Below are 17341 nucleotides of genomic sequence, written 5' to 3' on the forward strand. Positions count from 1 at the left end.
CACTGTCAAAAGAAAGAAGACGGTGCTAGTATGGTTGTTATAGGTGCCAAGCCCCTACAACACTGTATAGGCCACTTAAAATTCATTTTGGGGGTGACGGACTCCCTTTAATGTTTCTTAACTCTGCTGTTCTGCTCCTTCGCAGCATGCATTGTTTTGTCTGGATCTGTGATGGAAGCCCTAAACGGAGCAGATGTGAAAATAGCCTAACTTACTACTTTTTTCCTTCTTGCTTTCCATCTTTAGATCATAGTTTCCATCTGATTAGTTTGGTCATTTGATCCAAAGGTGACCTCCACTGGGATTTAATGATGTCTCTGTGTTCTTAAGGGTACCGTCTTCGCGTGACTCATTTGCGTCCGCCTACAAGCATCTTTGGGGTTGAATAGAGCTGTATGCTTGCATGCATTAAAGGGTTATTTCTGAAATCATGATTTAAAAAAAAAACGGGCCTCCGGAACCCCAATAATAGGGCTTTGCGGAGTCCCATCTTCAGTGGAGCAGAAATGCGTATGCTCAGCTTCCATTCCATTCATTGTCTATAGGACTGATGGAAATAGTATTGTATTCTGGGTCTGTTGGGAAAAGTAAAGACACTGACTGTTGCATAGATCTGCTATATGAAAAACGGGGCTCCACCGAGGCTTGTCTATATGAAAAACGGAGCTCCACCGAGGCTTGTCTATATGAAAAACGGGGCTCCACCGAGGCTTGTTCTTGGGGTTCTGAAATCCTTTTCTCAGGAATGCTGGGTGTCTAAGAAGCTGGACCCCCAGCGATCAGCAAAATATCCCCTATCATATAGATAGGGGATAACGTATGATATTGGGAATAATCCTATAAAGGAAACCATCAGCGGCTGGTAAAGTGACCACTGGGTGACTCACCTGTGGCTCTTCCACCCCTGTCCAAGCTTGATTAACAGGTCTCTACCTATATGTATATATTATGTACCTTGTATAACACAATGATAGGGAGTCTGAAATATAAAATCCAATTGTCTTACTTACCTGTAGGCCTACTCGAATTCTCTTAGTCAGAGCCCCCTCTGGGAAGGAGGCCTGAACTCGAGGGGCTGTTGTACTCTTCAGGACTCCACCTTCAGGTCCAATCTGATTACTCTCTTGCTTTATCCGAGACACAACAGCAAAATATTGTGGGAAATCCTTTGTAACAATTCGACATATTCTCTTCTTTTCTAGTTCTTCTGCGCTGTCCAATTCTTAAGTAACAAAGAATAATATCTTAAGGTCATCATTTTTTTAAAACTTGTCTTAACCAGTGTATTATGGGACATAATTGTCCTTGAGATTAAAAATATCAAGTTCTGCTAAATGCATTTGTAAAGTACCAGTATGTGCCGTATACTGTGATTTATATTTACACCTCTTAGACCGCTGTGGATCATTATTTAGTCTATGGCGTCTGTTATATTGATCCTGCAATGCTCTTTTCTTTATTTAATACTATAAACTGATTTAAAAATCAAGGTTTTCAAAACAGTCATATAATGGCCACGCGGAAGGTCCATTATGTGCAAGCTGCACTTTCAAAAGAGGGGGTGAATCTGTAATCACATTTTATACTTAGATTTTAATGGTTTTTACATTTTATTGCTTTATTTTTACTTTATGATTGAAATTAAATTATAAGAACAATTTTTCATGAAGACTTCACTTTCCTGTATATAATCATCTCCCCTTTGGGATGTATGGCAAAATGTGAAAATATCTATATAGAGCAGGATGATACATAGAGGAGATGGCTTACAGTGGACAATTATATTATCTAAACCCCACCACCGGTGGCTAGCCTCCATTTAGACACAGCAGGGAATGACTTTGTGTACTGTCTTCATATTCTCTCGTTCTTGTTTTCTAATATTACAATTCTTATGAAAACACTTTTTGTTTTTCCTTTGAGAAAGGCGCCGTACCGGCACTGAAATGCGTTGGGGAAATAAAAAACCTTGCTTATACTCTCCAGATCTCGTCCTTTCCGTGAGTGAAGCTTTCACATTGTTATAGTCTCCACTTTACCAAACCGTTATCTGGACAATACTCTCCTCCAGCGCCGGGGCTGCAGCTACGGCACATCAGGCTTCTATAGGTGTTATGCCCTTATGCAACGCTTACAGGTGAGCGCTATCATCTCCCTCACCCCATCCTGTTCCTTCCCTATCTGCACATTTATCTCATCCACATCTTCCCAATTCTTATGAAAAAGGCTATTTACATAATTAATGGTGTATACCCTAAGCCAGTGTTCCCCAAGTCCGGTCCTCAAGAGCCACCAACAGGTCATGTTTTCAGTATTTCCTTAGTATTGCACAGGTGATAATTGCATCACCAGCACAGGCAATAATTCCATCACCTGTGCCATACTAAGGAAATCCTGAAAACATGACCTGTTGGTGGCTCTTGAGGACCGCACTTGGGGAACACTGCCCTAAGCTGTGCTTCCCTTTTCCACATCTCTTATGGCTGTGGCATATGAAAATTACATACCCTTGATGTGAAAGTGATGATAGCCGTAACATGTAAAGAGAATTGGTCATAATATTTCATGTTAAAAAACTTTATGCGATATCTTGGTATTCTTCTACCCTCCAACCCACATACTATTTACCAACTTAATATCCGACCCTTAATATCTGCCATTACTCGGGAAATAGAATCTTGGACGTCTTTTAAATTATCTTTCGCCGGTAAAGCTCACCTTATTAAAATGGTTTCCTTCCCTAAAATACTCTTCCCTTTACAAACGCTGCCTGTTCTATTATCTAAAGCTGACGATCAACTCCTAACTAAGATTTTTCGACAATTTATATGGTGTTCGAGGGGGAGATCTAGGATCAGTATTTTTAAATTGCAAGAGGTTAAATCTTTGGAGGGCCTCAATTTTCCAAATTTAAGATTGTATAGCGTTGCAGCCATTTTCAGACATTCTCTTGATTGGATTTGGGCCCATACTAAATTTACCAACACCCCATTAGATGAAGCAATGTCTGGACCAATCAGTCTTCCTGCCTTGCTCCATTTACAACAAAATGGAGTTCCCGCTGCAATCAGAGATAATCCTCTGCTATGGTCCGTGGTATTGGCATGGCGTCATGCTAGAAGGATCAGCGGACTAGACCCTTATACCTCAGTTTTCCTTCCCTTTCAAGGTAACCCATTCTTTTTACAAGGCAGACTACCCCCAATTTACCGAGTGCTGGGGGAGACAGGATGCAGACTGGTCTGCGATCTTCTGACAACTACTCAATGTCCTCTTTCTCTGGAGGGTATTGTAACAACTCTGCTGGCATCGCAGCATGGCCTCACATCTCTCACACAATCTTACCCACTGCTCCAGGCCATGATGTGCTTTCTCTTTAATGCCAGCTCCATGTTCTGTGTCTCTGCTCTGTGCATGCTTCATGGCTATGTGTATAGGGGGCCGGCGCCTGAACTCTCTGGTTCTTATAGGAATCAGGTGCACCTGTCCAATCAGTTCCTGACCAATTACCAAGAGGCTTCCTGTATATAGTGCAGCTCCACCCTGTGCTCTGGGCCTGTGCAATGTGTTAGCTCAGTTAGTGTTTAACTGCTGAGTTTGCCTGGCCTTGCTCTGAGTTACTCCCTCTGAGCTTTTCTCTGTGCTATTGCCTTGTTCTTGTAGTCTGCCCTCCAGGAGGCAGAATATCCTGGTCCCTGTGTCTTTGTCCCTGTGTCTTGTTCTATTGCCTTGTCTGTACTTTGTCTTTTCTCGGTCTCCTTGTCTGTGGCTTCCTTCCCTGCTTTCTTTCCTTGTGTTTTCTGTTTCCTGCCGTGTCTCTGCCAGCCCTGAGTTCTCTGCCGTGTCTCTACCAGCCCTGTCTCAGCCGTGCCAGCCTACTCGTCTGTGTTCCAGCCGTGCTCTTCTGCCAGTCCTGCCTAATGCCCGCACCAATCCTGGTGTTCCTGTCTCTCAAGTGGGATCAGCAGCCACAGCCAGACACCACCCTGGAGTAGCACCTGGCAGCTGCCTACTGCACAAGCCTGTCCTCACCATCAGAGGCTCCAGTGAAAACCCAGGCAGCTGTCATAGTCACGCCCCTTCAAGGGTAGTCTGGTTTGTGGCACAGTGGGGCCACAAACCCCCCGAGCTCACGCCCACCAGTCAGGGCGTGAGCGTGACAGGTATTTTCTCCAAATATCCAATCTTAGTGGGTAAAATTTTTATTGCTACTCAGATTAAGCATTACGTTGACTCAGTCTTCCGAGGCATACCAGAGAGTCTCAGAACCTGTCCTCTCCATCTGATCTCCCTTGGCGCTCGTGCAGGAGTTTATTCACTAAGTCTTATCTATAAATCAAACCTTCTATTTCATGGTCAGATTCTTCAACAGGCCCGGGCAGATGGGTATCACAACTATCTAATTATAGACTGATTGATCTTTTGAAAGCCACTCTACTTATAAACTCTTTATTGCCATATGACAGTTACTCAACTATGGCCCTGTAACAACTCTGCTGGCATCACGGCATGGCCTCACACAATCTTACCCACTGCTCCAGGCCATGATGTGGTTTCTGTTTCATGCCAGCTCCATGTTCTGTGTCTCTGCTCTGTGCATGCCTCATGGCTATGTGTATAGGGGGCCGGCGCCTGAACTCTCTGGTTCTTATAGGAATCAGGTGCATCTGTCTAATCAGTTCCTGACCAATTACTAAGAGGCCTCCTGTATATAGTGCAGCTCCACCCTGTGCTCTGGGCCTGTGCAACTTACTCCCTCAGTTCTTAGCTGCTGAGGTGCCAGGTCCTGTCTCGGTTACTCTCTCTTGTCTGCCACCCAGGGGGGCGTTGTACCCTGGACTTGTCCTGTGTAGCCACCCAGTGGGGCTTTGTACCCTGGTCTCTGTCTTGTGTAGCCACCCAGAGGGGCATCATACCCTGGCTTGTGTCCATGTCTCTGTGTCTTGTCTCGTTCCTGACTCTGTCTTAGTCTAGTCCTATTCCTCTGTCTGTTTATATTTGTCTTGGTTTGCCTTTTCTGCTCTGTTCGTCACTGTCTGTGGCTCTGCTCCTCTTTGCTCTGCACTCTGACCTTGCTTTACACTCTGTGGTTTTGCTCTCAGCTCTGCACTCAGACCTTGCTCCGCACTCTGTGGCTTTGCTCTGTGGCTCCGCTCTTTGCGGTTCTACCTGGCTCCGCTCTTTGCGGTTCTACCTGGCTCCGCCTCCTGCGTTTCTGCACTTGGCTCCGTCTCCGCTCTTGGCTCCGCCTCCAGCATTTCCGCTCTTGGCTCCGCCTCCAGCGTATCCGCTCTTGGCTCCGCCTCCAGCGTCTCCGCTCTTGGCTCCGCCTCCAGCGTCTCCGCTCTTGGCTCCGCCTCCAGCGTCTCTGCTCTTGGCTCCGCCTCCAGCGTCTCTGCTCTTGGCTCCGCCTCCAGCGTCTCTGCTCTTGGCTCCGCCTCCAGCGTCTCTGCTCTTGGCTCCGCCTCCAGCGTCTCTGCTCTTGGCTCCGCCTCCAGCGTCTCTGCTCTTGGCTCCGCCTCCAGCGTCTCTGCTCTTGGCTCCGCCTCCAGCGTCTCCGCTTTTGGCTCCGCTCTTGGCTTTGCCTTCTCCTTCTCTTCTCTTAGTTCCACCTTCTACTCGTACTCGGCCTCCTGCGTTTCTGTTCTTGGTTCTAGCTCTTGTGCTTTCGCTCTGCATCCGCTCTTGCGGTCTGTCTCTACTTGTTATTTAGTCCTCCTGTCTGAACAGGTTCCTACCTGTTTCACATACCTGCCTGCAGACCGGTCCCTACCGGTTCTTCCTATGTTCCAGTGTCTCTGTCAGTGTCTCTAATGAGCTGTTTGATCGACTTCAAGCCTGCGCTCCTAATGACGAATCCAAGCCAGTAGATCCTCCATGCTACTATGGGGACCCAAAGCAATGTCGTGTGTTCCTGGAGCGGTGCTTGCGTTATTTCAAGTGGCATGCTACCCAATTTCCCACTGACTGGTTGAAAGTAGGTTTCTTAATAGCCTACCTTAGAGGAGATGCTTTGATGTGGTGCGACCCCCTTTGGGAAGCAGGGGACCCCATCATCTCGAATCTGCCGGCCTTCCTGGTGGCCTTCTGTAAAGCCTTCGATGAGCCAAGTACTGCATCTCCTGAAAAGTCTTCCCCTTCAAGCTCACAGAGATGGTCCAGACGAAAGAAACCTGTAGGTAAACCGTGACTTCCGTCCATGACCGTCCAAGACTCATCTGTTCCACAACCCGCCAAAACGGCCACCCGAGCAAGATCCAAGAGGTCTAATAAGAGGGGTCTGGCAAATCTGCAGCCTGAATCTGGTGCTGAGATTGAAATACGGTATCCCTGTGGTTGTAAAGAAAATTCAGATGGTCTTTGCCCTGTGAAGCCTGTACTCCAAAACCCTGGGCCAGTAGGAGAGGCTGCCCCTGGCGAGAGTACTTCCTCTCCGTCAAAGTTAATGACTGTTTCTCTGCCTTCTGGGAGCTTTGGTGTGTTTGAGCCGCCTATCATTCGGAGTCAGTGTATGGTCTCCATTCTACAGCTCCAGAACCCGGTGTGGGCGTTGCCTGATAATGGCCGAGCCCTGCTAAAGAGCAGTCTAGTCCTGCAAGGACAACTACAGCTCCAAGTTGGAGCCTTATACACGAAGAAGTTTGTTTTCCGTATGCTGTCTGTTATGCCCATGGGTCATTCTGAGCCAAGGAGTCAACCACCCGCTCTGGTCAAGAGTTCCAGTAAAGTGCTTCGTTTGAACTTACCCAGTCTTGAGAAGTGTCTGGTTCCCATGCATCAAAGACTCTCAGCAGTGTCATCTTCTTCAGCTGGTCTGCTAGTCGTCGAGTCAAGATGTGCTGACGTCACCGAAGATGGGGAAACGGTGACGATGTCTCCACACATCTCCAATGACTATACCACTAAACAGTTAGTCGTCGAGTCAAGGTGTGCTAACGTCACTGAAGATGGGGAAGCGGTGACTATCTCTCCACACATCTCCCACGACTATTCCTGTAATCCGTTCCTAGGAACATCCCCACCGTTTGGACGATTTCTTCTGGATAACGGGCAGAGGATGATTCCTATGTGGATACCTTCAGCGTCCTTGTGGCCGGCTGGTGAAGATTTCAAAACAGAAGTTTGTTCACCTCATTTTTTCTCTGACCCGGTGGAGCTGTTCTCCACTCTCATCTCTAATGACTTTTCTTGTGTTCCGTACCTAAGAACATCTCTGCTACCTGTCGGGCAAAAGTTGAATCCTATGATTCTTGCGGTCTTTCTCTACTTGTCATTTAGTCCCCCTGTCTGAACAGGTTCCTACCTGTTTCACATACCTGCCTGCAGACCGGTCCCTACCGGTTCTTCCTATGTTCCAGTGTCTCTGTTGTACCCGTCTGCCTGCCTGTGTCCCAGCCGTGCCCGCCTGTCAGCCAGAGTACCAGCCGTGCCCACTCCGTTCCTTAGTGGGATCAGCAGCCACAGCCAGACATCACCCTGGAGTGGCACCTGGTAGCTTCCTATTGCACAAGTCTGACCTCACCATCAGAGGCTCCAGCGAACACCTAGGAAGCTACTTAGTTACGCCCCTTCCAGGGAAGTTTGGTCTGTGGTCCAGTGGGGCCACACCCCCGTATGCCCGCGCCAACCAGTCTTGGCGCGTGCGTGACAGGCCCTCATGATTTTCCATAGGGTTTACATTTCCCCAGAGGTCAAATCTAGGATGATTTTGGCTAATCCCTCTTGTCATAAATGTTTACACTCTCCAGCTGACATCTTTCATTGTCTCTGGGATTGTCCAAAGATACAGGAGGTTTGAGATATGCTTCTTCGCCATTTCACCAACACCTTCAGCATTCGCTTCACATTATCTCCAGAATGGGCGTTATTTAATATTTTCCCACGGGATCAAGTACTCGGACTCTGCTCAGCAACGACGTGTTTTAACTATTTGGGCGGCGGCTACCCGCAAGAGTATTCAGCATCTGTGGGCACAGGATGCAACCCCTTCACTAAATCTAATTTCTTCGAAGGTAACATATTTGTTTAAAATGGATTGGATTGAGTCCATACTTCATAAAGAAAGTCATACGGAACATTTTTAACGCACATGGTCCTCCTTTATTGATCTGCAGCCACTATCAGTTCGTCAAGCATGACATGGTTGCTTTCAATTCACCAATTGGTATATGAGAGAGCTTATATCTGGTAACACAGCTATTAGTCTTACCTAATTAATCCTGCAGGGTTTCAAATGTGCCTGGGGGGGGGGGGGGTGTGTTGGGGTCGGGATTGGTTGTTATACTGAATAACCCTGTCTTCTTTTGAATCTTTCAAGCTACACTTTCTGGATATTGTTATGCCCTTCTTTGTCTTTACATGCTATGTATGTTGCTGATTCTTATCTTGTTTGCAGACGGTTATAAATAAATATAAAGATTTAAAAAAAAAAACTTTATGCGTTTTTAAAATAGTTTATTTTTGACCTGGCGAGGCCGGTGTATTTATTTTTAAAATCCATGATTTAATACTTTTTAATTTTTCAGCAAGAAAAGGAGATGACAGATCTCTAACCACAACATAATGGCCAAATGCTTAAAATTTACTGGAATGTATTTTACACTGGCAGATACAAGTAGAAAACGGCCCCTGTGCAAGAACAGTATATGGGCCCTTTGCAGACCAATAGCTCATCATAATGCACAAGTCTACATATTTTGGAAGTGGAAGTGGGCACCCTTTACCTTTTGGGCCCCTGTGCGGCTGATATATCCGCCTCTGGTACTTTACTGAAAATAAGATTTACCTTCATCCATGCCGTTCAGCAATTCAGTCAGCTCTTCCAGTCTGCAGTCATATTGGTGCTCCTTCCAAGACTCTCCATTCTCACTTCTCAGTACAATCAATTCCCTTTCTTTGCTTCTCATAGATCCAAAGTGGGGGATTTCTACTATGACAGGTCTGCACAGAAAAAAAAAGTCACTTTAAAAACAAAACCACCAAAAACACAGACACCAAACCCTCGACATGTAAAAAAGTAACAAAATAATATAAAAACGAAAACCAAAAAGCTGCAGAATCCATCAGATGATAAGTGAGTATAAGTGCTCTTCATAAAAGAATTATTATAAGGCTTAATCATGTGTTATTTACTTCTGAAGTTTATGGTTACAGAAGACGGATTCTGCAGCTTTCTTGGTTGATTAATAGACAGTATCCATATTCTCCTACAGAGGTTGTACATATGTCATCCAAGCTGTGAGTTGCAGCAAAAGAAGCGCAGAGCAAATTTTTAGAAGAAGAATATATCATCGTATGGAAAGCATCTGTTAACCCGATCTTTTTATTTCCTATTTAGAGCTAAGGAATTAGGTTGTTTGGAGTAAATCTTCCATGCAATCCTGTAGACATACAAACATAGGAGACTGGACATACTTTAGTCAAAGAAATGAACACAGGGCAATGGCAATACAAACTTTGCAGGTTAATAGGTCAGATACTGTCTGCTTTTCGTCAGAGACTACATAATCATTGTGCATGGAGTAGAACGTGACTGTTCGGAGAGAAGGTATTTCACAGTCTTTCATCATTTCAACTTTTTTCAAATTTTAGAATTTGTTCAGTAACTTTTATTATAAGTACACATAATACTACAAAGCAATGGCTTATAAACACAACTTTTCTAGAAAAATGTTACTTTCTGAGTAGAGACCCACATCAAAGAAATGTCAGTCCTAAGATATGAATAAGCTATTGAGTTGTTGCCTCACTTTGCTGAATTCTACTGAACCATCTCCTACTTTTATCTGTTCATGGGCGGACTGGGTGAAAGTCAATATGACAGCCCTCACACAAGGTCAACTGGGTATTCTGCTTTGTTGGTCAAGATCCAACTGAAAATTTCACGAGCCAGATAAGGTGTAGAACGGATTTTATTTTCAAGGCGTTTCAAAGTCATCTGAGTTCTTCATCAGGAAAAAAACAAGGACAATCTGAAAAACCAGGACAATTTTTCTGGATGAAGAATTCAGAATAGTTCAAAACACGTTAAAAATAAAAGCAGTTCTCTACCATATGTGATTTGTGAAATGTTCTTTTGGATCATCACCAACAGCGGAGAATACTCACCTTTCCTTCCCCAATTCACCATTTATCGGTTGTTTATCGGTTGTTTCAATCCGTCGGACTGCAGCAGTTGTTCTACATGCGGTTTATGTGTTGTCTCACACAACTGAACCAGGAAATGTAACCTTTTTACCTATACCAGTGGTTGACGGAAAAAACCCTATTGCACTTTTCTGTTACTCAGCCCTTACACAAGGTCACACAAAAACACTCCTTTATTTGTGGGGATCCTCTCTGATCCTTGGGCCCCTAATTCACTCTGAACATTCATGATCCCTTGAAAGGAACGGCGATGCACAGTGTGTGGCTAGGAGTGTCACTATGCACATGAGCTGTGGAGGGAACTCATTTTAGGGATAGGAATAGTGTTGCATATCCTAGCGATATTCCACAACATTCTTGGATTGGACAATCTTTTTGAAGACAACCTGTCATCACTTCTGACATGTCTGTTTTAATGTTTATTTGTTAATGCAAGAATTTAAGAAAAAACAATCCGGGAGCATCTTTTCTTAGAACTCTACATTGTGCTTCTGATATTCCTCCTCGAAATGTATAATTAAAGGGACATGTTGAAAATTGCATCTGATCTGCTGGCAGGATGTTATAGAGTAGGAGGAGCTGATTTTTTTTTTCTAGGAAGTTCTATATTTTTTTGTGGGAAAAGTTTAAGAAACTTGCATTTTATTTATTGTCATCCCTGGTATGGCTATGAGTCCAGTGGGCCGGACTGCATGTACAACATGACACCCAATTCACTACTGGGTATCAGCATTCACCTTGTCAAAGAGGTATATCCCTACATACTCTCACACTGTCCAATCAGGGCTTCCAGACAAGTCAGACTGTTTAGGGACATACTTCTTTAAGAAAGGGAATTATTGAATGAATCATTCATTCATTTCTAGGAGGAATAACAGAGGAGCAGCATAACACAGAGACTTAATTAAAAAAATGCCCCAGATTTGTAATTTGTAATTTCACACAGAATACAAGTAGTTGATAAAATGGCGAGGTCAGGGCAGCTGATAGATCCTCTTTAAGATCTGATTTCCAAATCAACAGTTATCAAATTATTTTATAAGGTAGAATGCAGTTTTTCTACTTTAAGTTCTGCAAAAAACTTCAAGCCTTTTCGATAAATAAGTTTGCCTACGGAATAGAATTTTTTAACATCTTAACAGAGAATAACAGGTTGTTATTGTCTTTGGGGCAAATATAGTTTAATCTCATTTAAGTGATTGTTCTGTCTTCTCTTTTATGGGGAGCATTAGTCCCAATCGATACAGAACCCCTACATGACTCAAGATCCAAACCTTATAAAATGAGGGCATAATACCATTTACATTATTATAACAGTGGTTTATACTTGAACACTATTTTACAGTTTAAATAATATAAAATACAATTTTCATTAAAAACAGTTAAGAATCTTGCTAAACTGCCATGTATTATACATTCCGAGCCGTGCTGACATTTCTGATATTTTCTTGTGGATCTCAAGATCTATCACTTACAGTTAAATTGAGCACATATAATCTACTATTATCTGTTGTATTATATATTCTGAAAAAGTAAACTTTCTGAGTACCAGATTCTGTACAGTGCAGAGTATATCATCAGGGCAAGCGCTGTACATACACACTACAAGTAGGGAATGCTGAGACATATAAACTCAAGCGGTTGAATTATATTTCTACAAGTTAATCATAGCAAAATATTTGTAGAGCTGCTCAACTCAACATGGTACAAAGATAGAATGTGTTTTCCTGTATATACTGTAGATTATATAATCAGTATATAAACGTAAAGGGTAAACATCAGAATTTTTGAATCCTTGCGCATTATTTTACAGTTCTGTGTGACTGCCGTTGTTAGAAGTCATAATTTAGAGATGTTCACTTAAAGAGTTTGTACAGTATGTACTTTTTTTTTACTATCTGCCTAAAAACTAACAGGTATCACGATTCCACCATTCTATAACAGCATAGCCGCTCTATAGGACAAGGTCATTGTAAGTGACGGCCCAATTGCCCAATCTCGCAGGGCCTGCCGGATCTTTCAGGTGTCACCCGTTCTGGGCGATTACCTGGCTTTTTAGTTTTCTGACTATTATCAGACCTTGCTAATTGTAGCTTTTAGCTCAGTCGTGTGTTTGCTCTGTGCTCTGTATTCTGATCTTTGTTGCCAAACCTTGGAATTGCCTTTTTGACTTCCCGTTTATATTACCGGTACCTCACACTCTGAACTTGGCTTCTTGAACCCGGACTTTGTCTTTGACTATCCGTTTGTATTATCCCTTTGTCTATGACGTAACCTCCTGGCATTTGATCTCAGACTCTATGACTTTCCTGCCTTATGGCTTGCCCATGAGAAGTGACAGCATCACACAGGCAGCTAGTTACTAACTATATGCCTGTTGTACCCGATGCTGGCTCAGAGCTGTCACAGACAGCTCCTGCTGGTAATTCAGATGCAACGTGTCATAAGAGGAATCCTTCCTCCTCTGGGCTGCTCTATCAACGGGGTGGCGTGGGTGCTGGTGTCATGCTGCCTGCAGTTAACCCCTTCATGACCCAGCCTATTTTGACCTTAAAGACCTTGCCGTTTTTTGTAATTCTGACCAGTGTCCCTTTATGAGGTAATAACTCAGGAACGCTTCAACGGATCCTAGCGGTTCTAAGATTGTTTTTTCGTGACATATTGGGCTTCATGTTAGTGGTAAATTTAGGTCAATAAATTCTGCGTTTATTTGTGATAAAAACGGAAATTTGGCGAAAATTTTGAAAATTTCGCAATTTTCACATTTTGAATTTTTATTCTGTTAAACCAGAGAGTTATGTGACACAAAATAGTTAATAAATAACATTTCCCACATGTCTACTTTACATCAGAACAATTTTGGAAACAAAATTTTTTTTTGCTAGGAAGTTATAAGGGTTAAAATTTGACCAGCGATTTCTCATTTTTACAACGAAATTTACAAAACCATTTTTTTTAGGGACCACCTCACATTTGAAGTCAGTTTGAGGGGTCTATATGGCTGAAAATACCCAAAAGTGACACCATTCTAAAAACTGCACCCCTCAAGGTACTCAAAACCACATTCAAGAAGTTTATTAACCCTTCAGGTACTTCACAGCAGCAGAAGCAACATGGAAGGAAAAAATGAACATTTAACTTTTTAGTCACAAAAATTATCTTTTAGCAACATTTTTTTTATTTTCCCAAAGGTAAAAGGAGAAACTGAACCACGAAAGTTGTTGGCCAATTTGTCCTGAGTACACTGATACCTTATATGTGGGGGTAAACCACTGTTTGGGCGCACGGCAGGGCTTGGAAGGGAAGGAGCGCCATTTGACTTTTTGAATGAAAAATTGGCTCTACTCTTTAGCGGACACCATGTCACGTTTGGAGAGCCCCCGTGTGCCTAAAAATTGGAGCTCCCCCACAAGTGACCCCATTTTGGAAACTAGACGCCCCAAGGAACGTATCTAGATGCATAGTGAGCACTTTGAACCCCCAGGTGCTTCACAAATTGATCTGTAAAAATGAAAAAGTACTTTTTTTTTTTCACAAAAAAATTATTTTTACCTCAATTTTTTAATTTTCACATGGGCAATAGGATAAAATGGATCATAAAATTTGTTGGGCAATTTCTCCCGAGTACGCCGATACCTCATATGTGGGGGTAAACCACTGTTTGGGCACACGGCAGGGCTTGGAAGGGAAGGCGCGCCATTTGACTTTTTGAATGGAAAATTAGCTCCAATTGTTAGTGGACACCATGTCGCGTTTGGAGAGCCCCTGTGTGCCTAAACATTGGAGCTCCCCCACAAGTGACCCCATTTTGGAAACTAGACCCCCCAAGGAACTTATCTAGATGCATATTGAGCACTTTAAACCCCCAGGTGCTTCACAGAAGTTTATAACGCAGAGCCATGAAAATAAAAAATAATTTTTCTTTCCTCAAAAATGATTTTTTAGCCTGGAATTTCCTATTTTGCAAAGGGTAATAGGAGAAATTGGACCCCAAATGTTCTTGTCCAGTTTGTCCTGAGTACGCTGATACCCCATATGTGGGGGTAAACCACTGTTTGGGCGCACGGCAGGGCTTGGAAGGGAAGGCACGCCATTTGGCTTTTTAAATGGAAAATTAGCTCCAATCATTAGCGGACACCATGTCACGTTTGGAGAGCCCCTGTGTGCCTAAACATTGGAGATCCCCCAGAAATGACCCCATTTTGGAAACTAGACCCCCAAAGGAACTAATCTATATGTGTGGTGAGGACTTTGAACCCCCAAGTGCTTCACAGAAGTTTATAACGCAGAGCCATGAAAATAAAAATAAAAAATTATTTTCTCAAAAATGATCTTGTAGCCTGCAATTTTTTATTTTCCCAAGGGTAACAGGAGAAATTTTACCCCAAAAGTTGTTGTCCAGTTTCTCCTGAGTACGCTGATACCCCATATGTGGGGGTAAACTACTGTTTGGGCACATGCCGGGGCTCGGAAGTGAAGTAGTGACGTTTTGAAATGCAGACTTTGATGGAATGCTCTGCGGGCGTCACGTTGGGTTTGCAGAGCCCCTGATGTGGCTAAACAGTAGAAACCCCCCACAAGTGACCCCATTTTGGAAACTAGACCCCGAAAGGAACTTATCTAGATGTGTGGTGAGGACTTTAAACCCCCAAGTGCTTCACAGAAGTTTATAACGCAGAGCCATGAAAATAAAATTAAAAAATTATTTTCTCAAAAATGATCTTTTAGCCTGCAATTTTTTTATTTTCCCAAGGGTAACAGGAGAAATTTCACCCCAAAAGTTGTTGTCCAGTTTCTCCTGAGTACGCTGATACCCCATGTGTGGGGGTAAACCACTGTTTGGGCACACGTCTGGGCTCAGAAGGGAAGTAGTGACTTTTGAAATGCAGACTTTGATGGAATGGTCTGCGGACGTCACGTTGCGTTTGCAGAGCCCCTGGTGTGCCTAAACAGTAGAACCCCCCCACAAGTGACCCCATTTTAGAAACTAGACCCTCCAAGGAACTTATCTAGATATGTGGTGAGCACTTTGAACCCCCAAGTGCTTCACAGACGTTTACAACGCAGAGCCGTGAAAATAAAAAATCTTTTTTCTTTCCTCAAAAATGATGTTTTAGCAAGCATTTTTTTATTTTCACAAGGGTAACAGGAGAAATTGGACCCCAGTAATTGTTGCGCAGTTTGTCCTGAGTATGCTGGTACCCCATATGTGGGGGTAAACCACTGTTTGGGCACACATCGGGGCTCGGAAGTGAGGGAGCACCATTTGACTTTATGAATACAAGATTGGCTGGAATCAATGGTGGCGCCATGTTGCGTTTGGAGACCCCTGATGTGCCTAAACAGTGGAAACCCCTCAATTCTAACTCCAACACTAACCCCCCCACACCCCTAACCCTAATCCCAACTGTAGCCATAACCCTAATCACAACCCTAATCACAACCCTAATTCCAACCCTAACCCTAAGGCTATGTGCCCACGTTGCGGATTCGTGTGAGATTTTTCAGCATCATTTTTGAAAAATCCGCGGGTAAAGGGCACTGCGTTTTACCTGCGGATTTACCGTGGATTTCCAGTGTTTTTTGTGCGGATTTCACCTGTGGATTCCTATTGAGGAACAGGTGTAAAACGCTGCGGAATCCGCGCAAAGAATTGACATGCTGCAGAAAATACAACGCAGCATTTCCGCGTGGTATTTTCCGCACCATGGGCACAGCGGATTTGGTTTTCCATAGGTTTACATGGTACTGTAAACCTGATGGAACACTGCTGCGGATCCGCAGCGGCCAATCCGCTGCGGATCTGCAACCAAATCCGCACCGTGTGCACATAGCCTAATTCTAAAGGTATGTGCACACGCTGCGGAAAATGCTGCGGATCCGCAGCAGTTTCCCATGAGTTTACAGTTCAATGTAAACCTATGGGAAACAAAAATCGCTGTGCACATGCTGCAGAAAAACTGCACGGAAACGCAGCGGTTTACATTCCGCAGCATGTTGCTTCTTTCTGCGGATTCCACAGCGGTTTTACAACTGCTCCAATAGAAAAATCGCAGTTGTAAAACCGCAGTGAAATGCGCAGAAAAACCGCGGTAAATCCGCGATAAATCCGCAGCGGTTTAGCACTGCGGATTTATCAAATCCGCAGTGGAAAAATCCGCAGAGGAACAGAATACGTGTGCACATACCGAAACCCTAACCCTACCCCTAACCCTACCCCTAACCCTACCCCTAACCCTACCCCTACCCCTACCCCTAACCCTAACCCTAGTTCTTACCCCAACCTTAGTGGAAAAAAAAAAAAATTTTTATTGTCCCTACCTATGGGGGTGACAAAGGGGGGGGGGGGCATTTACTATTTTTTTTATTTTGATCACTGAGATATAACCTATCTCAGTGATCAAAACCCACTTTGGAACGAATCTGCCGGCCGGCAGATTCGGCGGGCGCACTACACATGCGCCCATCATTTTGGAAGATGGCGGCGCCCAGGAAAGAAGACGGACGGATCCCGGGAGGCCAGGTAAGTATAAGGGGGGGAGATCAGGGCACGGGGGGGCGTCGGAGCACGGGGGGGGTGGATCGGAGCATGGGAGGGGTGGATCGGAACACGGGGGGGTGGATTGGAGCACGGGGTGGGGGAACGCTGTGCAGGGGGGTGGATCGGAGCACGGGGGGGGGATCGCTGTGCGGGGGGGGGATCGGAGTGCGGGGGGGTTTGACTGGAGCACGGGGGGTGTGATTGGAGCACGGGGGGAGCGGACAGGAGGACGGGGGAGCGGAGCACAGGACGGAGGGGAGCGGACCACAGATCGGGGGGCTGGGGGGCGATCGGTGGGGTGGGGGCACATAAGTGTTTCCAGCCATGGCCGATGATATTGCAGCATCGGCCATGGCTGGATTGTAATATTTCACCAGTTTTTTAGGTGAAATATTACAAATCGCTCTGATTGGCAGTTTCACTTTCAACAGCCAATCAGAGCGATCGTAGCCACGGGGGGTGAAGCCACCCCCCCTGGGCTAAACTACCACTCCCCCTCTCCCTGCAGATCGGGTGAAATGGGAGTTAACCCTTTCACCCGATCTGCAGGGACGCGATCTTTCTGTGACACAGCATATGCGTCACAGGTCGGATTGGCACCGACTTTCATGACGCATACGCTGTGTCACAGGTCGGGAAGGGGTTAAGCATTAG

The 17341-nt window shown here is 44.6% G+C and overlaps 1 protein-coding gene across 36 annotated transcripts in view; it reads right to left on the reverse strand.

Annotated features, from left to right (window-relative positions):
• ANK3 (ankyrin 3) overlaps positions 1 to 17341 on the reverse strand; it is an 853965-nt gene that overhangs the window by 66390 nt on the left and 770234 nt on the right. For all 36 annotated transcript variants that reach the window (XM_069753584.1, XM_069753587.1, XM_069753586.1 and 33 more), the window contains 2 exons: positions 8786 to 8940; positions 1011 to 1222 (listed from right to left, as the gene is read on the reverse strand). In XM_069753584.1, coding sequence (XP_069609685.1) covers positions 1011 to 1222; positions 8786 to 8940 — 367 coding nt within the window. The remainder of the gene's footprint in view (positions 1 to 1010; positions 1223 to 8785; positions 8941 to 17341) is intronic.

Source organism: Ranitomeya imitator, chromosome 2, assembly GCF_032444005.1.
Source record: "Ranitomeya imitator isolate aRanImi1 chromosome 2, aRanImi1.pri, whole genome shotgun sequence".
NCBI lineage: Eukaryota > Metazoa > Chordata > Amphibia > Anura > Dendrobatidae > Ranitomeya > Ranitomeya imitator.